Genomic DNA, 26735 nt, shown 5'->3' on the forward strand with positions numbered 1-26735 from the left:
CTCTCTTGAAGCTCTTCGGCTGATCCAGAACACTAAAGAGGTTCTTTCATAGCGTTGGCAATCTTACTCACTGTGAAAATAATAATTGAGTACAAAATCTTTCTCTATTGTCCTCAATAGCTGAGCAGCATCTACGTAGGACAGTTATACAATCCCATAAAAACACTCTGTTCTGAAGATGCAGGTTTACTCGTCTGTGGAGCCAGCTTTCTCTCAGGGTGATGGATAATGATGCCTTTAATGTAACTTTTAAAACAAAGCCCCGCCCTTGCTCATTAGAAAAAGCATTTATTTACCATTTATTTATTCCTATAGTGTATTTTATTTAAAGTTATTTGTTTTGTTATTCTCTCTTGTTTTGTTTTATTTTTTAATCCAACTGTCCTATTTTTACCATTCAACAGGTTGTTTTCCAAATTGACCTTAATCTATTTTACTACTTAGAGCAATAATTAAAAAGTTTTAAATAATTGTGTTTAAGGAGCAGTAACAGACAAGGCTGGAAGAGGGGTCCAAGTTGATTTTGCCCCCATGTACAGTGAGGGGGATGGTAAAAAATCTTTAAAGCTCAATGTTAGAGGACTCCAGCATCTTGGGGTCAATGGTGTGAACTTTTTTACCAAAAAAATGATACAGAGCTAATAGTTTTTTTTCCTAATTGCATATTTATGAGGTTAAAAGTGATTTTAAACAAGGTCTTTCTGAAACATAACATTCTTACTATTTATCACATTTCCATTTTTTAATTTGTACAATAAGAAAGCAATTTTATTAAAAATGTCCCTACATTGCAGGGTTAAGAAGCCTTTTAGAGTGATATTAAACTTTACTCTTGTGCAAATACAACTAAGCGCCTTACTGTATAAGTTAGATTTCTATGTCTCAACTACATATGAAACATGCTGACTAGCAGTCCTCGCTGCAAGTAATAATGCCTATCTTATCACAAAAACACGGCATATATGCAGCCAAACATCTAAGACATTGTATCCATCATGGTTGGCTTCCTGACAACACAAATAAAAGCGCTGCCTTGAACCAAACTCCCAGCCTTAATGAAGACAAATCATCTGGACAGCAGTCAGGCCAACAAACTGAACACAAAGCTGCATCAAATTAAACTTACTGTGACTCAACGGTTTCTCTTGAAACATCACTTCCAAAACCAATGAGACATGAGAAAACAAACCGATGTAGAAAATGCTAAAATTCCTGAGCCTGCAACAGGTCTACGAAAGAATGCTGCGGGTTTAAATCTAAAAAGAAAACAGTTTCAATAAGAGTTTACAACCAGTCTTTAAACCCCATGCAAGAGTGGAGGCCCTGGCACAGGAAGGGAGCCACCCCTCATTCGGACACACATGACCTTTCCTTTTCAACTTCCCACACCACTTCCTGTCTGGTTTCTCCCGGCGATAATACTGTGATGTCATGAGGAAGCAAAAAGGCGATTCTGACTTTCAAGGAGTTTCCAGCAATTTAAACTCAGAGGGGTAGTCTGATCTGTTGCCTGTGCTGAAATGAGATGAGTAGACTTGCAGCATGTCAACAGAGGAATCCCTTCAGCTGTGCTTTTGAGTTTGTCTACATAATTAATGCAGTTTAGCATAACATTCACAGCTGATTTACGAGCACAACAATTTACTGTCACACCTTCTGCATAGATAAACGAAGTACTTGCTGTTCTCTGTTGTTACTGTGGTTAAAATCTCCAACTTTTACCCTATGTTGGCTACCTGCTCAACATACAGAGTGATTCTCCATGGGGAATCTCCTTCATTATAATGGGAACCGAAGGAGGTGAGAAAGAGAGGCATAGGAGCACACAGAGGAGAAAAGAGAAACACTCTGCTGCTTGTATAAATGATTCATTTAGACTTATACCTACATTCTGACCTATACTACTATTCACATGCATAACTTCCTTTCAGCTAGGGACAATTTATAACAGGCGCAGCTACAGGAATAACAATATGTCAGTCGACACAAATAAGGCTGATATTTGTTAATTTTTAAAATACTGGCATCTGACATCTCATCTGAGCATGTTTATTTGCTAACTAAGGAGATGCATCACACACTCTGAGGAGCAGGAGTGTGTTAGTGTGACAAACAGGCACAGAGTAAGTGTGATGAGAGTAACACTGCACCCTCCTGTCAATCTAACTGCAACAGTCAAACTCAGAGAACCGTTGGCTGGTTTCTGTGTGCTCCTGGTCTTTCCCTGATCTGTGTCCTCCCTACACTAAGCAATTGCAGGTCGCACTGACTACACTGTTAGGTGAGGATGCTATAATTGAGGTAAGTGAGGGAGCCGAAGGAAGAAGTGCCAAAGATACCTACCTTCATTTTCAAAAAACAGGGATCCAAGAAGCTATTTAAATCGAAAGTTTTTTCTACGACATGTCTGAGGTTCCTACAGGCTACGAGACAGATGAGCATGACTGTATATGCTGCTCTTGCAAAATCCTATATTATAGATCCTAAAAACAAATTAGAATAAACCAGAATCAGTAGAAGCACAACAAAGCTTTAGAAAAATGTCAAATCCTTCAGTTAGCCACAAAATTCTGATTGGTGTATCTCAAACAGTGAATATTAACCCTTTATGCATTGGGCGCCTGTAGACATGCCCCCAGATGGCCAAATATGATGTTTACTTTTTTGTTTATTTTATTTTTTATTTTTTAAAATCAGAATGTCGCCATTTATTTCTAAAATATTAAGTGTTACCTTTACAGAGAAACCAGGCTTTTGCATGTTGTCCAAATAGCAACCATTAGAAGCACAAGGTTTTTAGACATCTTGGGGTGAATGGGTTAAGTACGCTTTAGCTTATTGAGCTAAGAGTTCCAGTAGGGGGTGTCAGAGAAATGATCTATAATGTTATCTGTACCAGAAAAGCACTCTCTTTGAGAGGCTGTGTGCAGAGTGAAGCAGATCCCTAAGCATGATGCACCCTCTTCAGCTGAAGTGTCTCCACCACCAGATCTATAGACATGCGAAAGGAGTAGGGAGTTGCTAGCTACTTTAACTGGTCCATTTCAGTGTATTTTTGCACTTGCCTTCAAAACAACCTGATATTAAGCATTTTGGTTTACTCCTCTTCTTTTTACATGATATGGACCTTTGGAGATCTGCACAACTCTTAGGTCCTTGAAACTATCAAAACTGCATTATAGACCAAGCCGTTTTTAGTCATAGAGCACGAAACTGCACACAAAGCACTGAGTTAGTCACCAAGAAAATACAGCCAAACATATTTATATCTTTAAATAAATCCATGCCTAACGCACCTTTCCTCAAAGATTTCAGAAGTTACCTTTACAAACTATAGCTAACTCAGTTTCAGCTACATCGTGTTATTTTTTATTGGCCACTTCTGAATTAAAAACAAAGGAAAAAATAATTAAGAACCCCAACATAAAACAAAGGGAAATTACTTAATATTGCATTGGTATTCGCTTAATGAATATTATTTTCATTCATTCATTTATCTTCTATAACGCTTATTCCATAGTTGGTCACGGGGGAGCTGGTGCCAATCTCCAGCAGTCTACAAGCGAGAGTAGGGGTATTATTTTCATTAGAATAACTTTTCGCTTTGCCCTCATTTAGCTGTAACACTGGGTTCTCATGCTGTTGAACAAAAAGTTACATTTTACTTAATTTTATTTAATTTTAGGTGACATAAAGTGATTAAGCAGTACTGAACTCTTTGAGACAATACTTTAAAAAAAACTTTTTTAAACGCATGTAATAAGTAAAGATTTAGAATATCAAACACAGATGCTTAAAGAGTGACTTTGTTAGTACCCACTGTTTATCTGTTATTTTTAACAAGTTGTTGCACTGTAGGCCTAAAAAGCATAATGGTACAGTTATTAATGGTATGTGTTTTTAATTTAAAATTTAATTTAAAAAAATTTATAGAAAATGCAGTGTGCAAATTAAGGATAAGATTTATCAAAGGCTTGATAACAAAGTTGAGAAACTAGCAGCAGTGAGTCCTGTGGAGGAGTTGACATGACATTTCAAAGACTTCACTGCTGATCTTAACCAGACTCATGTAGCCTAAGGCCAAATCTCTGCTAAAAAACAACCCTGCTCTTCAGATCAGAGAGCGTATGAACTCAGAGAGACACACATAAAAAGACTGAAGGAGACAGTAAAGAGTGCAATGTCACTGATTCAGGGATCTCCACCTTGAAGGAACCCTACAACCCTTCACGATTACAGCTGGTCAGGTTGTAGCAGTTTCTACTAAAGTTAAAATGCATTCAAATATCCACGAGCACATCAAACAAACTCTGCAAACGACAACATTTTTTGAGTGTGAAAAACATAGTGAAAGTGGAGACAATTAAAAATTGCTCATGTTTTATATACAGTACCAATATGCCATTTTCGAAATCACTATATGCAGATGACATTGTAATTTACACACATCAGAACACATCAGATGACTCTGGATGGTCTGTTCAGGGACAACAAAACCACAATATGCACTGTGCGTATTAAATAAACCTAAAAAAAAGCTAAAATGATGATATTGTCTTTGTTTTAAATAGGAGGACGAGGGAGTTTGGACAAGTTAAATAACACGGTTTTATATGTTGCTTCAGACTCAGCAGCTCTCTTAATTTGTTATATTGTCTGAGAAATAAGTCCCTTGAAGCATTTTCTTTCCTTCAAATCTTTATGATCAATGATCAGCAGCACCTTGGGTGAGAAATAATCTAAAGTCTGAAACAAAAACATCCACCAGCAACTGTTAAATGAGAGCACTGTGTGTGAACCACAGCACTGAATCTGCTCTTTCAAGGGTTCTTAATGACATGATATTTTTAAGAGTTGGATTCTGGGAACTGTGTTTTACTGTGATTTTAGATTTTACAGCTGCTTTTGATACAGTGGACCATGACATTCTCATCTCCAGACTGGAGCAGTGGGTTGGCATCACTGATTCAGCTCTGCAATGGTTTAGGTCCTACCTTTCTGATAGGAGTTTCAGTGTGATGATGGATGATTTTACCTCTGCTTCTGCTGCTCTTACCTGGGGGGTACCTCGGTGCTCTATTCTTGGTCCTCGCTTTATTTGTTGCCACTTGGTTCTATTTTAAGAAAGCATTGCATGCCATTTCATTTATATGCTGATGACTGTCTAGTGTACTTTCCTTTAAAATATAATGGCTCCACTCAGTCTCTCCTCGACAACATGACATATAGGGGTGGACGGCACAGAATTTAATTCATTTTAAGGAAAAAAAGACTGAGGTTAAATTTTTAAATCCAGTGGTCCTAGCTGTATCCCCACATTTGACTATTCCTCTTTGGCCCCATATGAAAAATCCAGAGTCAGTAATTTAGGGGTAAAAATGGACCCGGGCCTAAAATTCGACTGGCACGTCAAATCCTCTTTTTTCAGTTAAGGGAGGCACCTGTCAAAAATGTAATCTTTCCTAGATGCCACCTAAAGACAGTGATTCATGCTTTTATTACCTCCCGTCTAGATCATTGCAACTCTCTTTTGATTGGAATTAGCCAGGCCTCCATCTCCCATCTACAGCTGGTAAAAAATGCTGCTGCACGATTTTTAACTGGTACAACTAAACGGGAGCACATAATTCCGGTTCTGGCGTCCTTTCGTTGCCTCCTAAATTGTGGAATGAGCTGCCACTGAATGTCAGGCCCTTGCTGTTTTTAAAACTCATTTAATAACACATTTTTTCCTCTTTGGCTCGTAATCCAAATTGAGCTAGCATCACTGTCTTAATGTTGTACTTTTTCTATGTATCTGTTGTATTTTCTTGTATTTAATTGTTTTATTCCTGTTCCGTTGTATATTTTTGTACAGCACTTTGGTCAGCTTTTTAAGTGCTTTAGAAATAAATGGTATGGTATGGTATGGTATGGTATGGTATGGTATGGTATGGTATGGTATGGACCAGGGGTTGGCAACTCCTCGAAGGCCAGTGTCCTGAAAGTTTTAGATGTGTCTTTACCTTAACACACCCGAATCAAATGTATGGCTCATTATCGGGCCTATGCAGAACCTGACTGCATACCGAGGAGGCAGTTCAGCCATTTAATTAAGGGCCAAGGACACATCTAAAAGTTGCAGCACACTGGCCCTCAAGCACTGGGGTTGACCACCCCTGTTAGAGACAAAAAGCTCTGCATCCAGTAAATGTCTATGGCTATTCCATATGAATGCATAAGGTGTAAAGAGAAAGGAGACCATGAACTATGAGGACCCCTTAGGAACATCATGTTCTCACCTCCTCTCTCTTTCCTTTTCCTCAGAATCAGTTATTAATTTCAAACCTCCGAACCATGTGAGGCACTTCGAGCATATACATGCTGATACACATTCAGAGACGAAGGCAGAAACATGGTCTTTAAAACAAGAAATCCGCCACGACTGCTAATCTGTTTCCCTTTTTAAATACTCATGAAACACATGTTTGTAGCTTCGCGTTTCTTTAACTGCAGAGATGCAGGGTGAAGGGGATTTTAAAAGATTTGCCCAGGGATATGGCAATGTCTTTACAGTCACATTCAGCTTCATGCTGGAAGACATTATTTTAACGAAATGTCACAGTCAAGTCCAACTGTTTTCCCAATAGTTGTTGACAAGATACAGACACAAACAGCAATAGAATCTCTCAGGTTCTGACTAACCCAAAGTATCTAAAAACAGGAGACTGACACTCATAACTTGCAAATTCTGAGTCCTGTAGTGTGACAAGTTGAGTGTTACCCACATTGTCAACCCTGTTACTCAACCCACAAATGCATTTTCCATGCAAACGTGGCACCAATTACTAGGAAATAAAAAAGGCTTTCCAACGGTATAAGATTTATTACCAAAAAGAATCTAAAGTCTAACAGCCTTATTTAATGGGCTAAATCACTTGGTTGTTTATTTTGCCTTTAGCTTAATTACAATGATCCGATCATTTAAATTCCAGGGATTTTAATTTTTTTCATTGCTAGTGCTGCTCAGTAAAACAAGATTTTATCAATATTTTGGGAAAACAAAGAATCCCCAGTTTTCATGCTGTTTCTACAAATAGAGCAACCTTTTTTAGAAATGTTAAACTGTGTTTGAAAAGGTTTCTGTAGACTTTAGCCCATATTAGCCCAAGTTTCCATGCTTTTCTAAATTTAAGTTAGTCTTAATGCTACAAAAAAGCATTGAAAATATTTTTTGTGTTTTTAAAAACACAATAAAGGCTTCAAGTATCTCAAACATCAAGACTCCCTGTGAGCCGACTTTAAAAGTGTAGTTCATCCAATGAACCAGGCAGGCTCTCTGCAATTAATAAGTATTTGGTGACATGAACTGATAGAGGAAACTTAACTACAACACTAGTTAGTCAAATACAAATAATTTTTGAGCACAACCTTTAGTTACTAGTTGTTTATTTGATGACCTGCCCATATAGATGCCCATCTATATGGAGCAAACGGACATTTCAAAAACTTTCAATTGGGTCAAATTTCATCCTATAATTACGTGATCTTCATTGTTTTATGCTGACGGAAGGCAAACCCAGTCCAGAGAGTAATGAACTCACAACACAGTTGACGTCCATGCCGGCCTCCAGCAGGGTCTGGATGGTGCTGTGGTGTCCGTTTCGTGCAGCCAGGTGAAGCGGAGTGTGGAGGCGAATGTGGCTCGTCATGAGGTTTGGGTGAGTGCTCACCAACATGCGTACCACCTGCGCACAAATCACAGAAATATGCCAGGTAAATAAACATGGTAAAGTTCTTCTTGGTTCTCAAAAAAATATTAATTGTCAAATATCAAACTGTGTTGTATCACTACAATTAACATCTCATTGCATTTCTGAATACTGCATTGTAATATTGATTAACCATGTCCTGAGATATTTCTTGGATGGAGCCACTGATGAAGCTATGTTTTTATTTCACATAGAAAGTGCACCTGGCTCAATGTTACTATATTTTATGATGTAGTTAATTTTATGGACAGAGCTAGAGGTAAGCTACCACCACTTTGTTTGCAAGAAACATGCTTACTTTTTTTATAAAAAAATAAATGAATGTGATGGTGATTTTAAAAAGATGATGCAGCCTTTTGGAAAATCAAGTGCCAGAACGTAAACCCTTTCCAGTTTCATACCAAACACACAGAACCTGAAGTCAGATTCAGGTAGACCAATCATAGCCCAGTTATTGGATTTACAATACAGTTAGGAACTCACAAATGTTTTCCATACAGGAAAAGTGACCAAGTGACTGGAGTTTTCTCCAGCCACACAAACCACAGAGAAGCACAAGGGCTCCCTCTCCTATCTGTTGCTGTGCACTGCTTGTCAGCTGGCTGTATAAAGGGCTTATGTCATGATTTGTTACAGATTTTTTCCTTTAATGGCTTTCGGGCTTGTGGGTTATGGCAGTAATAATCATGCGGGACATAGAGAATAGGCTTAGACTTGTGTCTGACACAAAAATACCAAGGTTTTAAAATGTTAAGGTTTAAAAACTACTAAAACAGCCTGTTATAACTGTTTCCATAAGTAAACGTTCTCTAAATAAGATGCCAGAGAAAGTGGCAGAGTGACTGTAGTTTTCACTGGCCCTACATTTAGTGACAGAATTTAGTGATTTTGAAACCGTAGCTTTCAAAATCACTAAATTCTTACACACCTATTGTTTTGTAGACTGGCAAAATACAGTGTTTTCTTTATACAACAGATAAATGTAATTCTCATTGACCTGCAGGCGTCCATAAAGTGCTGCCAGGTCCAGGGGAGTTTCCTGTCGGTTGTTTCTCATCATTGGGTCAGTCAGCTCCTGAAGAAGCACTGAAACCACCTCAGTGTGTCCGTATTGTGCTGCACAATGGAGCGGTGTCTCCCTCTCATGGTTCTATAGAAGAGGAGGAAAAAGTTAGAAGAGGGGCAACAATGGTTATTGGAATTATGGGAGCAATGATGGGTGAAAAGGGAGATATAGAAGTAGTGGAGCAGATTCAGGGGTGAAGAAGAAAAGGTCAGAGAACATAAGACTGACAGCTGGAGAATTAATGGAGCAGGAGACAAGGTTAGAAAAAAAGGAGGTGATATTTGTGAAGAAAAGCATAGAATACAGATACTTTTTTGTGAAACAGCAATAAGAGTTAAAGAACACAGAGGATAAAAAACCTGCAGGGCACATTTGGCTCAAAAGGCTTACTGAAGTTGTTTCTTTTAAGTTTGTTGCCACTTAACAGAGCAATTGTATTCTAAAGTCATTTATTATTTTAACACATCTTACACATTTAAATAGTTCTTAACCAATCCCCTAACTCATTGGTTTATGTAGCTTTAACACTAAAATAAATAAATAAATAAAAACAAAAATACATTTCTTATGCTGCCGCTAAATATGTTAAGACCTGCAACACAAGTAAGCACTAAAAATGTTATGAATTGTAAAACAAAAAGGACACTAAGAAAAAGCCAAATAGTAATGACCATTGTAGAAGCAGATGGAGGTGTGTCAAAGCTCTTATGGGTAGAGGGCAGCCACTACTAGTTGAGGTAACTGATGTTGACTATAAAAATGCTCAAGCCCATATTTAGCTGATTAACACCATGTTTGCAACTCACAAAGGTAATTTTACTCACCATTTAATCACCTTTAATTGTGCAGATATTGTTAAAACTCAAAAAACACAAAATTAATAACCACAAGTCATTACTACGTTACTGTCTCTATTATTACATTTGAGTTATAGTATGTGCACTAATGACTGATCTCAGGCCTGTTAATATTTATTTACAGCTTGATTACATCATATCTGACATGCTTCTCATTTATGTTTTTTTGTAAAAACCTAACTAACAAGGATTTAATTTTACTCATTTTTGCCCTGCTGGAGGTGGCACCCTAAAGTTTAAAAATGTATCAATAAAAGGTGATATGTGTTTACATTCAACTTTATGGTATACCAAAAATGTAAGAGTTTAGTGTGAAAAAAACTGAAACCGATATCTAGATTAGTTGAAAATATTGTTGATGGATGAATCTGAAAAAGTGGTCGTTGGTAATGGCAGCCCTATACAGGTATAACCTTGGATTTTTTTAGATTAAACCTTTAGTGACATCCTTTTTAAAAATGGGTAACATTAGCTAACTAGAACCTGAAAGGTTGTGCAACCTATGTCTAACCCTGAACAGTTCTAATGTCGTCCAATCAGTTTACCATGCATCAAAATGCTAAAAAGCTACAACCTTTCTTGTCAAAGTTAAGTTCTGCATGTGACTTCATCCAAGCTATTATAATGAGCCCCTGGTATGAAGGTGAGTTACTTAGTTCAACTTCAGTACCAGTAAAAGCAATATATTATTAGCACCTGAAAATGTGGATTAAAGCTGTTTTGTGCCAGTGACTCAGCTTCCCTAATTAGAATTCAGTGGAATGATGAGACTATCAATATTATCATCTTCTTTTAGCATAAGATGCTTTATTATTAAGAGTGGTTTGGAACCAAGTTCTACCAGTGAACTTGGAAGGATTTTAATTATTATTACTCCCAAGGATTATTAGTGTCATTTGATTTGTTTTTCTGTGTCTGTGTTTATTTTCTTTGCGATTGTATTGTAATTGTTCTTCCTCAAGTACAGCACCGTGAATGTCTTGTTACTGAAAAGCGCTATATAAATAAACTTACCTTACCTTAGAACACTGCTTCAAAAAGCCATCTGCAAGCCACTAACAGATGTCTACAAATATATGCTCTAAAAGAAAAAAAACAATCTACAAACTAACCACAGAGACTACAAGAACATCACAAATGTGATCCAGGAACCACTGTGACAATAACTGAAGCTATTGTTGGTGATGCCACTGACCTATTTGTCCCTGCAGCCTTAAATGGACATTAAAACTTTGTAGTTTGATCTGCTGCGTCTCACACACACCACTTGAGTTTAAAAAAATTGGATTTTCCCAACAGAAAGTAGAGCAACACAGAGACAAGCTCAGACTCAGCCTGACAGAACAAGGAGATGAAGAAGAAGAGGAAGTGAGAAGTGAAAAATGAGAAATATCCACCCTCGGTGTTCTCAGAGTGTGCTATGTATTTCCATTAAATACTGACAGCCTCTTGATATCATCTAGCACTCAGGTCATTGTTGCAGATTAGCTGCCGAGCAGCAATCCAATCAACCAGCATGGCGTAACCAAACAAAGAGGTTTCCATTGGCTACATTCGGCCCTGACAGATTTTAACACTGACAAATAAAGGTTTTATTTTCTAATTAGCTTCTCGTTAATTTCTTCCAAACATTAAAAATATTCTGTGCAACAACAGTATATCTGCACAGCAACAAACCACTACATTTGTATCAGACAGAAAGTTAACCACAGGAAGTGGAGCAGAGGGATCATTTGTTAATACATTCTCTGCAGTAGTGCAGATGGACTGACATGCAGGATAAATTCAGTCTCTGTAACTTCGTCTCATGATCCTGGAGGCTTAGTATTTGTAGCCTTACACAAAAGAGAAATGAGCTGTAGAATAAGTGGATGAGAGAAATGAGGATAATTTCTTCAATCTCTGTCTCTCTCAACACATCTTTGGATTAAAATAGCAATCCAAAGATGTGAGAAAAAAGGCTCAAATTCTGTGGCAATTAAAATGCTCCAGTCATGGCTGAGTTGAAGAGAACATAAATGAAGACCCTGAACAACAGCAGATCCAGAGAGATTATGCATCGACTCTGGTGTCCTACTGGCTAAAAACCGGCTGGATAAAGCATCAACAGCTGAGATGCCAAAAGGTACGTAGAGCATTGCATTTGCATAGTGAAGTCCTTTGCTTACCATACAAAATTAATGCAAACTGCTTTTAAATAAGTATTCTGGTCTTTGATCTTAAATGACAAAAGTAGAAGTGAATTTAATGTTTAAAATCCATTAGGGAAAAATGTTTCAAGAATTCATTGAAAATCTGACTTTGCTTAGAAAAAGCTTCAGATATCAGAGGAAATGTATTAAAGTTGACTGCTAAGGAGATGAAAACACAATTTTAATAGTTCTCTGGCTGGTGAACACCAACACCAACCTTCCTCCAGAGTTAAACACAGCTCTGGTTTTAATTATGCAATTGCAAAGTAAATCCAACCACTTTTTTTATTAGTGTTCCTACATAACACCTCAATTACAGGTCCTCACACACACAATCTGCTCTCATGTTGCAATAATCACTTTGGGTGGTAATTTGTTTTCATGCGGCAATGAACTAATTCTCGTTAGCTGAACTTTAATTAGAAAGCCCACTGCAACTGAAAGCCCAGTTGTAGCAGGCTGTGGAAACCATATGACTGCCTCCTCTTTTTCTTTAAACAGATTACTCATAAGAAAACATCCAACAGCTCAGTGTGACTGTGTGTTTTGGCAGCCATCGGAGTGGCAGAGGCCTTGTGAAGAAGGATTTTCCCAGAGTGGTTTCTCCCAGCAGTAGCATGTGTTCTCAGAGAGTTCACATATTGATCATCAGGAAACATATGGTTTCATTTTGCTGTGTGGTAGCAACATGCGTGCATGACGGAGCATTAAGTTACCGGGAATGTAAGGTATGGGTATTTATACCAAAATAAATTTGGAGGAAAACCGAGCAAGGCAAATAACCTAGTGAGCCTGTGACCTTCGGCATGGTTAACATGGTTCCCAGTAGGCTTTAATGGTGAACTTTAACTCCCTCTGCTGATGGAAAAGATAACATTACTGGAACATATATGGTATACAGCAGTACATACACCACACAGTTAAAATTGCCAGTTTTATTACTGTTTGCTAATTTCTAGGAATTTCTTTTTGGTCTCCCAAATCAGAAGTTTACTAAGATTTCCCAACTATTTAAAATATTTCCCTTTTGAACTGTATGGCTTGGGTGAAATGTTTTGGGTATCCTTCCATAAGCTTCTAATAGTTTTCTGAAATTTTGGCCCATTTCTCCTGACAGAACTGGTGTAACCGAGTCAGGTTCAAAGACCGCCTTGCTCACACATACCTTTTTCCCTCTGCCCACAAATTTTCTATATGACTGAGATCAGGGCTTTGTGAAAGTCCGAAATGCTGACTTGGTTGTCTTCAAGCCTTAGGATCATTGTCCATTTGGAAGACCCATTTTGCCAAAGCTTTAACTTCCTGTTTGATGTCTTTAGATGTTTATTTTCAATATTCTCAAACGATATTTTTTCCTTATGATCTATTTCTTGAAGTGCACCAGTCTATCCTGCAGCAAAACACCCCCACAACATGATGCAGCCATACCTGTACTTCACAGTTGGGATAGTGATCTCAGGCGTGCAAATGTAATAATAGTCATTATGGCCAAACTCCTTGATAGCAGTTACATCAGACCCCAGGACATTTCCGCAAAATTTTAAATCTTTGTTCTTGAGTGTGTTTCCAAACTGTAATCTGGCTTTTTATGTTGCTTTCCACATAACGGCTTCTTCCTCTTTGAGCGGTCTTTCAGGCTATGTTGATGGAGGACTTAGTCGACTGTGACTGAAAATACACTATTCTTTAGCTCGAGCTGCTGAAAGAGCAGCGAGTACAGCAGGCACTTAAGGTTGCATGTCAAACTCTGAGCCAGGATCTTGACATGGTATTTTGCTTTTGTTCTAGGTTAATAAGGACATTTCACACCAAAACATGTTCATCTCTGGGGCACAGAATGCATCTCCAATTTAAAAACATTGATGACTGGACATTCCCACGCTATTTATACTTGCATATAAATGAACAGATGAACGTGAGACCTTCATGCATCTGAAAAGTGCACAAAAAGAAGTACAAGACTTATGAAGGTCCACAATTAAATTCCTGATTTTCTTTGGAAACTACATTCATAAACCATTGTTCCAACTCTATCAAGTTCTATAAACGTCTATTGTTGTAGTACTATATTACTAACAAAATAGTTAAGTATACGGTATTAGTAAAGTCCCTCACCTTTAACCATAAAGTCTCTAAATAAAGTCTTAATTAAAACACTATAAAGGTTATCTAGGAGAAAACTGAATTTTGAGAGTAGAACATGTACATAAACATACACACAACTGTAAACCGAAAAGAACAGCAGGAAAGAAATGGATATACAGAGAACTCAGCCGATTTTCAGCTTGACTGGCTCTGAATGGTCCAAAGCTGGTGGGAAACTCACCAGGTTAGCAAATCTGATCACTTTGTGGTCACTGAACGCAGGGTTCCTAAACAATACCAGTTTCAGTTTATTTATATAGTGCCAATTCACAACACGTCGTCTCAAGGTACTTCACAAACATCAGGTACATACAGGTCCTTCTCAAAATATTAGCATATTGTGATAAAGTTCATTATTTTCCATAATGTCATGATGAAAATTTAACATTCATATATTTTAGATTCATTGCACACTAACTGAAATATTTCAGGTATTTTATTGTCTTAATACGGATGATTTTGGCATACAGCTCATGAAAACCCAAAATTCCTATCTCACAAAATTAGCATATCATTAAAAGGGTCTCTAAACGAGCCAAGAACCTAATCATCTGAATCAATGAGTTAACTCTAAACACCTGCAAAAGATTCCTGAGGCCTTTAAAACTCCCAGCCTGGTTCATCACTCAAAACCCCAATCATGGGTAAGACTGCCGACCTGACTGCTGTCCAGAAGGCCACTATTGACACCCTCAAGCAAGAGGGTAAGACACAGAAAGAAATTTCTGAACGAATAGGCTGTTCTCAGAGTGCTGTATCAAGGCACCTCAGTGGGAAGTCTGTGGGAAGGAAAACGTGTGGCAGAAAACGCTGCACAACGAGAAGAGGTGACCGGACCCTGAGGAAGATTGGGGAGAAGGGCCGATTCCAGACCTTGGGGGACCTGTGGAAGCAGTGGACTGAGTCTGGAGTAGAAACATCCAGAGCCACCGTGCACAGGCGTGTGCAGGAAATGGGCTACAGGTGCCGCATTCCCCAGGTCGAGCCATTTTTGAACCAGAAACAGCGGCAGAAGCGCCTGACCTGGGCTACAGAGAAGCAGCACTGGACTGTTGCTCAGTGGTCCAAAGTACTTTTTTCGGATGAAAGCAAATTCTGCATGACATTCGGAAATCAAGGTGCCAGAGTCTGGAGGAAGACTGGGGAGAAGGAAATGCCAAAATGCCAGAAGTCCAGTGTCAAGTACCCACAGTCAGTGATGGTCTGGGGTGCTGTGTCAGCTGCTGGTGTTGGTCCACTGTGTTTTATCAAGGGCAGGGTCAATGCAGCTAGCTATCAGGAGATTTTGGAGCACTTCATGCTTCCATCTGCTGAAAAGCTTTATGGAGATGAAGATTTCATTTTTCAGCACGACCTGGCACCTGCTCACAGTGTCAAAACCACTGGTAAATGGTATCACTGTGCTCAATTGGCCTGCCAACTCTCCTGACCTGACCCCATAGAGAATCTGTGGGATATTGTGAAGAGAACGTTGAGAGACTCAAGACCCAACACTCTGGATGAGCTAAAGGCTGCTATCGAAGCATCCTGGGCCTCCATAAGACCTCAGCAGTGCCACAAGCTGATTGCCTACATGCCACGCCGCATTGAAGCAGTCATTTCTGCAAAAGGATTCCCGACCAAGTATTGAGTGCATAACTCTACATGATTATTTGAAGGTTGACGTTTTTTGTATTAAAAACGCTTTTCTTTTATTGGTCGGATGAAATATGCTAATTTTGTGAGATAGGAATTTTGGGTTTTCATGAGCTGTACAATAAAAGACCTGAAATATTTCAGTTAGTGTGCAATGACTCTAAAATATATGAATGTTAAATTTTCATCATTACATTATGGAAAATAATGAACTTTATCACAATATGCTAATATTTTGAGAAGGACCTGTACATTCCAATTAATCCTAACTACTGAACAGTACAGTCAGATTCAGTTATTTATTCAAATTGGATAAAAAGTTTCTCTGTCTAAGGAAACCCAGCAGATTGCATCGAGTTAGAGACTTGTAGCATTCACTCCTCCTGGATGGGCATGTAGAGACAGTGGACAGTCACTGGCGTTGACTTTGCAGCAATCCCTCATACTGAGCATGCATGTAGCGACAGTGGAGAGGAAAAGCTTCCTTTTAACAGGAAGAAACCTCCAGCAGAGCCAGGCTCAGTGTGAGCAGCCATCTGCCACGACCGACTGGGGATTTGAGAGAACAGAGCAGAGACACAGAGAGGACAAAGAAGCACTGATCCAGGAGTCCTTTCTATGGGAAGGAAAAGTAAATATTAATGAATGTAGCTCCTTTAGTCATTTCACCTAGAAAGAATGAACAGATAAACTCTGACCCAGTTTTCAAGGTTAGAGTCTGAAAGAGAGCACATAGAGTTAGTCACAGTTAGGCTCAGTCAATTGCCATGTCTAGGAGAGAGAAAGGGTTAAACACTGAAAGACAGGGCCATGAGGGTCATCGGTAGAGGGTGAGCATTAAGTTGTTGCCAGCATATGCTAGGACAATGCCCCTCTCCAGAAAGGTGTCACAGGTAGACACAGAGTCAGGCCAGGTGTAGCTTCTAGGAAGAGAAAAGAGGGAGAACATAAAGTTAAAAACTGAAATAACAGCAAATAATGCAAAATTGGCGAGTAGTGTGAGAATGTAGCAAAGAAAGTGAAAGTGGTAATTATGTCCTCCAGCAGCCTAAGCCTATAGCAGCATAACTACAGAGATAGCTCAGGATAACCTAAGCCACTCTAACTATAAGCTTTATCAAAAAGGAAAGTTTTAAGCCTAGCCTTAAAAGTAGACAGTTTGAACATCTAGAGCCCACCAATGGCCATTGTTATACTAAAAACCACAATGATTGGGATACCTCCCTATGTCAGACTGATTATAACCATTGGAAAAGAGAGGGGGTCATACAAGTAGCAGAAATGGAGGGTGTGTTTGCACCTCAACCATAACTGAGCCAGTTTAGGCTAAACCTGACTCCCCCTTACTCGACCCAACAAAGAGGGAAGAAGATGGAGGTAGAAAATAAGGACGATAGCTCAGGATAACCTAAGCCACTAACTATAAGCTTCATCAAAAAGGAAAGTTTTAAGCCTAGCCTTAAAAGTAGACAGGGTGTCTGCCTCACGGACTAAAACTGGGAGCTGGTTCCACAGGAGAGGATCCTGATAACTAAAAGATCTGCCTCCCATTCTACTTCTAGAGACTCTAGGAACCACCAGTAAACCTGCAGTTTGAGAACGAAGTGCCCTGTTAGGAACATATGGAACAATCAGATCTCTGATGTATGATGGAGCTAGATCATGAAGGGCTTTATATGTGAGGAAGAGAATTTTAAATTATATTCTGGATTTAACAGGGAGCCAATGAAGGGAAGCTAAAGTAGGAGAAATATGATCTCTCTTTCTAATTTTCATCAGAACTCTTGCTGCAGCATTTTGAATCAGCTGAAGGCTTTTAACTGCATTTTGTGGACATGCTGATAGTAACGAATTACAATAGTCCAGCCTTGAAGTAACAAATGCATGGACTAGTTTTTCAGCGTCACTCCCGGACAGGATATTTCTAATTTTGGCAATGTTCCGGAGATGAAAGAAGGAAAGCCTAGAAACCTGTTTAATATGGGATTTAAGTGACATGTCCTGGTCAAAAATAACACCAAGGTTTTTTACTTTATTATCGGAGGTCAATTTAATGCCATCCAGGTTAAATGATTGACTAAGCAGTTTCTTTTTTAAAGACTCTGGTCCAAAGACGACAACTTCTGTCTTGTCTGAATTTAGAAGCAGAAAATTTAAAGTCATCCAAGTTTTTATGTCTTCTAGACATGCTTGTAGTCTAACTGGTTGGGCTCATCAGGATTCATAGATAAGTAAAGCTGAGTGTCATCAGCGTAACAGTGAAAATTTATTCTATGCTGCCCGATAATTTGACCTATTGGAAGCATGTATATAGTAAAGAAAATTGGCCCAAGTACTGAACCCTGTGGTACTCCACAATTAACCCTGGAGTTTAAAGATGATTTATCATTTACCGTATTTTCCGCACTATAAGGCGCACTTAAAAACCTTTAATTTTTTCAAAAAATGACAGTGCGCCTTGTAATCCGGAGCGCCTTATATATGGATCAAGTGGTTAATTGGTTGATCCATACTGGTTGTACACGGCGCTCTGTCAAAATGTTTCAGTACGACTGGTAAACTACAAAGCCGCACCGCTCGCAGCATTACGGCTACCGTAGTCAGGGGCGTCGCCGAAGTAATAGCGGTAAACACCTGTACTGTGCTTACTCCTAGTCCAACACCACTTGTGTGTGTATAACGTTTGAATGTACTAACGTTTGATTTAGTGCATCAAACTGTTTCTTTTACGTGTTTACTGAATCAGGGAAAAGTTCCCTTTCACGTTTTAACTAACGTTTGATTTAAACTTCAACTTCATAGACTCCAATGCATTCCTAACGTGCGTTTGGCTCTATTCAATAGAATTCTATGCAGAGGAGACCTTACCATGAGAGTGAATGGAGTTATCAGAACGCTGGTTTGTAGTGTATTAATAAAGTTTGACTGACTGACTTATCTGACTGTTTTGTTGACATTCTCTTTAGCACAGCTCCATCTAGTGGATGTATAATGCAACCCCAGTCAAACGTTTGACTGCATTAGCTTCTATTCTATGCGCCTTATAATCCGGTGCACCCTATATATGAAAACAGTTCTAAAACAGGCCATTCATTGAAGGTGCGCCTTATAATCCGGTGCGCCTTATAGTGCGGAAAATACGGTACATGAACAAACTGGAATCTGTCAGATGAATAAGATTTAAACCAGCCTAGCGCTGTTCCCCTGATCCCTACAGCATATTCCAGCCTTCCTAAGAGAATATTGTGGTCGACTGTATCAAATGCAGCACTGAGATCTAACAGAACCAGAACAGACACAAATCCATTATCTGAGGCCATGAGAATATCATTAGTGACTTTAAGCAGAGCTGTTTCAGTGCTATGATGAGCTTTGAAGCCTGACTGAAACTCTTCAAACAGGTCATTGCTGTGTAAATGCTCACACATTTGATTAGCAACTGTTTTCTCAAGAATTTTAGATAAGAATGGAAGATTGGATATAGGTCTGTAATTTTTCAAGTCATCTCGATCAAGCGAAGGTTTCTTGAGTAAAGGTTTAATTACAGCTAACTTAAAAGCCTTTGGTACATATCCATTTACTAAGGATATGTTAATCATACCTAAAATGGGGCTGGTAATCAGAGGCAACACTTCCTTAAATAATTTGGTTGGGATTGGGTCTAACATACAAGTTGAAGGTTTAGATGAAGCTAATATTTCTGATAACTCAGGAAGCTCCACAGGATCAAAGCAGTCCAAACACAGATCAGGTTCTACAGTTACTTCCAATGTTGTCTCACTTGCTGAGGATTAAGTAATCATCTTCGGGAGTATGTCAAAGATTTTCTTTTTAATAGAATCAATTTTATTTTGGAAGAATCCCATAAAGTCATGACTGCTGAGAGCTAAAGGAATGGATGGCTCAACAGAGCTATGACTTTGTGTACGTTTAGCAATTGTACTAAAGAGAAACCAATAATTATTCTTGTTTTCTTCTATTAATGATGAGAAATAAGCTGTTCTAGCTTGGTGAAGTGTCTTTTTATACAACAGTAGGCTATTTTTCCAGATTAAGTAGGAATCCTCTAGGTGTGTAGAGCGCCATTTTCTCTCCAATTTTCTAACATTGTGCTTTAAAGTACGCAGCTCTGAATTAAACCATGGAGCTAGCCTCCTATGAATAATTACCTTAATTTTCAAGGGGGCTGCATTGTCTAATGCACCACACAATGATGAAGTAACACTATGAACAAGAGAATCAATTTGTGAAGGGGAAGAAACAAAATTATTGCCCTCCACTGCTTTTCTGTGATAATGAGGAAATCAAAAGTGGAACTGATTCTTTAAAGGTTGTTACAGCATTGTCTGATAATGATCTACTATAATGAAATTTTCTTTCAGGTGTGGAGTACTCGGTTAAATTAAGCTCAAAAGTTATTAAAAAATGGTCAGACAGGACAGGGTTGTGAGAAAATATTGTTATGTCTTTACACTCAATGCCATATGTCAGCACAAGGTCCAGAGAATGAAGACAAAGGTGGGTAGGGTTGTTAATGTTTTGAGCAAAGCCAATTGAGTCTAAGATAGCATTAAAGGCTATATTTAAGCTATCACTTTCAGTGTCAACATGAATGTTAAAATCCCCCACTATAATAACCTTATCTGTATTTAACACTAAATAAGATAAAAGGTCTCAAAACTAAAAATTGAGAGTAAGGGCCTGGTGGACAGTACAAAACAACAAACAGAAGTGGTTTTAGTGCTTTGCAATTTGGATGAGGAAAACTAAGGATTAAATATTCAAAAGAGTTGTAGCTATTGATTGTTCTGGGACTAGTCAATAAATCAGACTGAAAGATGGTTGCTACTCCTCCTCCTCGCCCAGTATATCGAGGAATGTGAAAATTTAAATAATTTGTAGGAGTTGACTCATTTATAGTAAGATAATCCTCTTGCTGCAGCCAGGTTTCTGTGAGGCAAAATAAATCAATGTGATTGTCACAAATCAGGTCACTAACTAGCAAAGTCTTTGAAGAGAGAGATCTTATGTTCAGTAAGCCACATTTAATGATTTTATTTTTTATTTTTAGTCTGAATTTATTTTTATTAGATTTTCCTGATTTCCTCGTTTGAGATTATTTTTTAATTATTCAATTTTGGCCATGGGCGAGACACTGTCTTAATAGGGTAATGGGTGGGTAGCAGTACAGAAGCTGCAGAGAGGAGTGTTAAACTATGACCCTGCTTCCTGGTCTGAACCCTGGGTTGTCAGAGGTTTGGAGAACTAATAAATTCGGCCAGATTCCTAGAAAGAAGAACTGCGCCATCCAAAGTGGGATGGATGCCATCTCTCCGGATCAGACCAGGTTTTCCCCCAAAATGTTCACCAGTTATCAATGTAACCCACATTGTTTTCTGGACACCACCTAGACAACCAGCGGTTGAATGACAGCATGCGGCTAAACATGTCGTCACTGGTCAGATGGGGGACCAGAGAAAATTACGGAGTCCGACATTGTTTTGGCAAACTTACACATCGAAGAAACTAACTTTGGTGACCTCCGATTGACGTAACCGGGTGTCATTACCGCCAGCATGAATACAATCTTACTGTATTAACGCTTATCCTTAGCCAGCAGTTTCACATAGGATTTGATGTCGCCCGTTCTGGCCCCTGGTAGACATTTGACTATGGTCGCTGGTGTCTCTGGTGCCAAGTTTCTGACTATGGAGCTGCCAATTACCAGAGTTGGCTTCTCAGCGGGTGTGTCGCTGAGCGGGGAAAATCTGTTAGAAACGCAGACGGGTTGGTGGTGACCTGTGGGCTGGGATCTAGGACTATGCTTTCCACGTACCGTCAACCAGCTGACCTGAGGCCCCGGTTGCACGGGCTCTGCTGGAGGACTGCTACGGGGAGCTACACTCGGTGGCTCTGCGCTGGCTAAGGGGCCTCGGCTATCTGCTGGTTTTTCAACAGCGTGGAGCCGAGCCTCCAATTCCGAAACCATCGCCTCCAAAGCTACAAAAATGCTACATGTATTACACGTACCATTATCACTAAAGGAGGCAGAGGAGTAACTGAACATCTGACAGAGAGAGTAGGAGAGAGGAGAAGACTCAGAGAGAGAAACAGTAGAACGGGTAACCATGGTGGAGCTAAAGCTAACGCTAAACTAACGACCCTTTACCACTACTAGAAAAAACCGTGTAAAACACGGATAGTCCCCAAACGTTAAAAGCAGCAACAGAAAGTATGTGTTTTAACGTGCTTATGTATTAGAACAAGTAAGAGGTATCATAGTAGAGAGAAATCAGATCAAACGAGAGAACCTTCACACACCAAACAATCCACCGAGTGCCATTTGGCAACAAGCAGCAACGCTTCGCCACGTCATCAAATAGGAGGAGCTTCCATCTGCTGCTTGCTGGTTTCAACTGAACATGGCGGACATGGATTTCACGGATAATTACGTGTTTTACCTGTGGTTCACCAGATTCTTCAGGGACGGGAACAGTTCGGAGATTACCACCACCTACTCCAGGAGCTACGTCTAGATGACGGTCGATTTCAGCAGTACTTCCGTCTATTCAGGACCCAGTTCGAAGATCTGCTGTCCCGCGTTAGGAGACAAATCGGCCTCCGGGACACCAACTACCGGCGCTATATCCCTGCTGCTGAACGGCTGTCCATCTGTCTTCGGTGAGTAAATAAATCTCAGCTCAGTAAAAGACAGCCGATTTTTGATGACCACATCTCCTAAATATAATATATTTGTGCCTAAACATAACCAGGCCAGGTCCTTTCTGTACTTGTCTCGGTAAAAGTAATTAGTTGAGTCATACAACTCTGGCTTGCCACACACCGCCACTATGATCTGGTCCTCCATCTTCACTGACAACCGCTTCTTCTCCGCTGCGGTCTTTCACCCTACGTCACAGCCACATCCAGTCCCTGATTGGGTGACGCGACGCGAATTTAGGAAAAAGTTCAGATTTTTCAACTCGTCCATCGCTCTCGCTCCGCTCCCGCTTCGCTCGGCGCGCCTTCCGTGCTGCGTCCTCAGTCTCCTTCGCAACGCGCCGCTCCACTCCACTCCTGAATGCACCTCTACATAGGGATAACATGTAAATCGGCCGCTCCTATCGTAGAATCCGCGTTCGGTGTGAACGCACCACTACAGAGTGAAGATGGGACCAAGTTGGCCCTTCTCAGTGAGGTGTTTCAAAATAAAGTTAGCAGCCTTTTGGAAATCCCAGTGTAAAGGGAAAAATCTATATTCTCTGGGGAATACACACACACTAGTGCTTTGGTTATTTTACCCTTGCTAATCACGCTAATTACTATTGTAAAATGGTAAACACCATTTAAAAGGTCACTTCCTGACCCATTTTGTCTTGTTTCAAAGTAGTAAAATGTTGAAAAAAAATTTTTTATACCTTCTATATACTTCTTACAGAGAGATTTGGTAAAATATTACATTTATTTATTTTAAATATTAAATCATTCTAGTTATATTATAGTTTACTTCAACTCTGCCTTTAAGACATATCCTTTTAAAAGGATGAGTTCACCCTAAAACAAATTAGAAAAACATAATCACAGAAAAAAAAAAAATTATAATTCAAGTCCAGGCTTGAGTGAGCGAGCTGTTCTAGAATGAGTCAAAGAAAAAATATCACAAATTGTGAGCCTTCAAAACATCCACTTGGCCTCCACAAGCCGAGTGCAAGCCTTCAGTAAACAAGCAATCCTTCACTATCACTCACTGTCGCTCATGCATGCACAGACATACACTCAGCTTATCGCTAATCACATTATCTAGCCAGACGCCACCTCTTATACTCACATGCTCTTTCAAAAAAAAAAAAAACAAGCTGTCAATAGAAACTACTGGGACCAATTAGGAAATAAGCAATGAGTTGGAACTGGTCTACCACTAACTCATAACACCCACCAACCCTCAATAATCACCTATTGACTGCAGAGCGAAATTAACCTAAATGTGTCTCCACACTCATGCAATTTGTCTCGCCACAAAGAAAAATGAGGACCAATAAAAAAATACTCAATATCTGAATAGGTAGAAAAACACTATATTGCCTAAAGTATTGTTTCACACCACCAAATCAATGAATTCAGGTGTTCACACTCCTAAACCTTGTGAAAGATGTTTACAGGACTTAGGGCAGGTTAATGTCCACAAACAGCCTATCAATGGTTCTCTCTAATTTACATCTGAATACAACAACATCCTCACACCAATAACAGCAGGGTTCCTATACCAGCATGCACAAACACAAATACAGTTCTTTCAGTTTGAAGAGAAAAATAAACACTTCAGAACATGAAACAGTTGGATCCTTATGTATGCAAAGGTCTTGCTGCTCCTGTGCTAACTTTTTTAGGTGTTATCAGTTAAACCAATCAGTGTCAGAAGGTTATTGAGGATAAGCTACATTATTATTTTAGGCACAGTTTCTTTTTACCTCTTATCTTTAAAAACTGAAGCAAAGACTTGGCAATTTGCCAGTTTTTTCACATTATTTTCTAGTGTTACTCTCCAATGATGCCTTTTTTGCAATTATGAGAAGGAAGGAAGACAAGGAAGTGAGGAAGGACACAAAGAAGGAAAGACATAACAAAGGACACAAAATTTAGACAATGGAATAGGGAGTAAGGTTTAGGAATAAAAGATTTTTCTTTTTTAAGACCTGGAAATACTGAAATAAAAATCTAGATGTTGTGGTCAAATCCATAACATTTCAGAGGTGATTTATCAACAAAACAAAAAAAATACATACGACTACAATGTTTGTACTTTGTACCACAAACAAGTAGATACAAGAGGGAAAAAGTCTTGGAGGTCATAATGTCTGCACAGTGTCTTTTGCATCAGCAGCTTTTACTTAGTGTGGGTTGTGTATACAGCCACTCTCTCAGCTCTTTGAATCACTGAGGGAGTAAAAAAAAGGAAATTATCCGTGTTCACTTGCTTACAAACTTCTTCATTTCAGGGGCAAGGTGAATCATTTCTCATTGCTAACAATTAGACCAACAGCTCTCAGAGGAAAACAATTTGGCTAATGGTGACAGAGGAAAACGGGGTTATTAGTAAGGGTGAATAACCCTCCAGTAACCTACAGGGTCTATTACTGCTTTACATTGCCATCACACACCCATCCATTTAATGTTTTCCACAACGGTTCTGAGTCAGTGCCACTTCCTGCATCACTGATCCGTGCTGCCGTCAATATGCTGCAAGCGAAGGTGGCCAGGAAGAGCGTGAGGGAAGAGAAGAAGGTCGTTTTCACAGATAAGGAACGACAGCAGCGGTAGGCTGAACGCTCCCAGCAGCCTGTCAGACAGGGATCACTGGAAGCGGGAAGGGATCAGCGCGTTCGGACAGAGGCCACGATAAAAGAACCTGCAGCAGAATCAGTTTGCAGGCCCTAAGAATTACAGCAGAGGAGCTTTATCTGAAAGGATAAGACAATCCTTTTTCTAGAGGCAAGGGCGGAGATTTAATGTAAATGGTTTGGACCGCAGTGGGATAAGGCAACAAATGTGAAGCCATTGTTGCAAGACAATGTCTTAGCCAGCCAGCAGTAACGTAATGCTTAAAATGTATGTGTTCAAGACAAAACAAATCAAAGAACCACTGCAAAAACCTGCCAGGCCTTCAGAATCGACATTATTAAGGTATAAAACTAAACAGTAATAATCTGAACTGCAAATTTAGGATGGATTCTTATTTGGACCCCTCTGTAGGATGAACGTCTGAATATGTGGCATGGCTCCAGCTTACAATTTCAGACCACCTCAAAAGACGGCTAATCCTTTTTCTTTATCTGAATAGCAGTAACTGGAGTTTTAGCTCCAGATTTCACAGTTTTTCTGAGGGTAACAATGGGATTACCTGATGGTTGACACGGCATTGTGAAGTACCGTGATGGATGAGAATGCGAACAATGTCCTCATCCCCTCGCCATGCAGCCAGGTGCAGCGGGAAGCAGCCCTTGCTGTCAGCCAGGTTTGTGGACGCCTCGTACTGAAGTAGCTTCAGCACCACATCCCTGAAGACACAGACACCAAATGCTTAACAGTTGGCAGAACAGAAAGCACATTTTATATATATATATATATATATATATATATATATATATATTTACACACATACATACATACACACACATATACATATATATATATATATATATATATATGTGTGTGTGTATGTGTGTACAAATTCTTCATACAGATATTTTTAGTATGCAACATTGAATTAATTGATGATTAAAAAACATAATAATATACAATACAATAAATACAGTAATACAATGTTCTTACGTTGAATAAGGGGATAGCGTCGCATGGGACTTTGCAGCAATGTTATTTTGCAGTATTTAGCTGTATTCGAAACACTGTAATGGTTAAAAAGCATTGTTTGGTTTAAAAACATACAGGTACATCTCAAAAAATATACGAAAAAGTTCAATTTCAACAGGTGCTTCCAAAATCACGCCTGAACTTTCTGTTTAGAATGTCCCTTTTTATTGATCTTATGTAATATTCAAATTTTCTGGACACATAAATTTGGGTTTTCATTATCGGTAAGCCATAATCATCGAATCAATAAGACATAAAGGCTTGAAATATTTCATTCAATGTGTAATGAAACTTTGTAATGTTCGAGTTTTACTTTCTGAAATGAGATGACAAAAATTATTGAACTTTTCCATGATATTTTAGTTTTGCGAGATGTATCTGTATGTTGCGGTTCAATTTCAAAACACTGCTGAGACTTAGCAGCATCAGCAAAATAATTTACATAGTTGAAAACTTTTTATTCCTTATGTGCCTAATGTTTCCAATTTCCATTATACGTAAATTAATAATAATTGTAAGTGTAATTTTGAAATCAACAATTTAGAGCCTGACTGACTGCAAAAACACTTTATGTAATTGGACATAAATTCACACAGTTAGGGGTTAAACATAGTGGGCATAAAATACATCTGATATTTTGAACAAAGACTAAAAGAAACTGGTGACTCCTGTACTTGGCTGGTTCAATATCTCTCTTAGATTTTACTTTGAATCTACTTTA

General features: G+C 39.0%; 1 protein-coding gene across 10 annotated transcripts in view; it reads right to left on the minus strand.

Annotated features, from left to right (window-relative positions):
* anks1b (ankyrin repeat and sterile alpha motif domain containing 1B) overlaps positions 1-26735 on the minus strand; it is a 304218-nt gene that overhangs the window by 195995 nt on the left and 81488 nt on the right. For 9 of the 10 annotated variants that reach the window (XM_047389441.1, XM_047389442.1, XM_047389440.1 and 6 more), the window contains exons 3-5: positions 25545-25701; positions 8749-8901; positions 7584-7727 (exon numbers count right to left, since the gene is read on the minus strand). In XM_047389441.1, coding sequence (XP_047245397.1) covers positions 7584-7727; positions 8749-8901; positions 25545-25701 — 454 coding nt within the window. Of the gene's footprint in view, positions 1-1126; positions 1207-7583; positions 7728-8748; positions 8902-25544; positions 25702-26735 lie in introns of those variants that run through there. The other variant, XM_047389448.1, reaches the window with a different exon arrangement.

Source organism: Girardinichthys multiradiatus, chromosome 17 (assembly GCF_021462225.1).
Source record: "Girardinichthys multiradiatus isolate DD_20200921_A chromosome 17, DD_fGirMul_XY1, whole genome shotgun sequence".
Lineage (NCBI taxonomy): Eukaryota > Metazoa > Chordata > Actinopteri > Cyprinodontiformes > Goodeidae > Girardinichthys > Girardinichthys multiradiatus.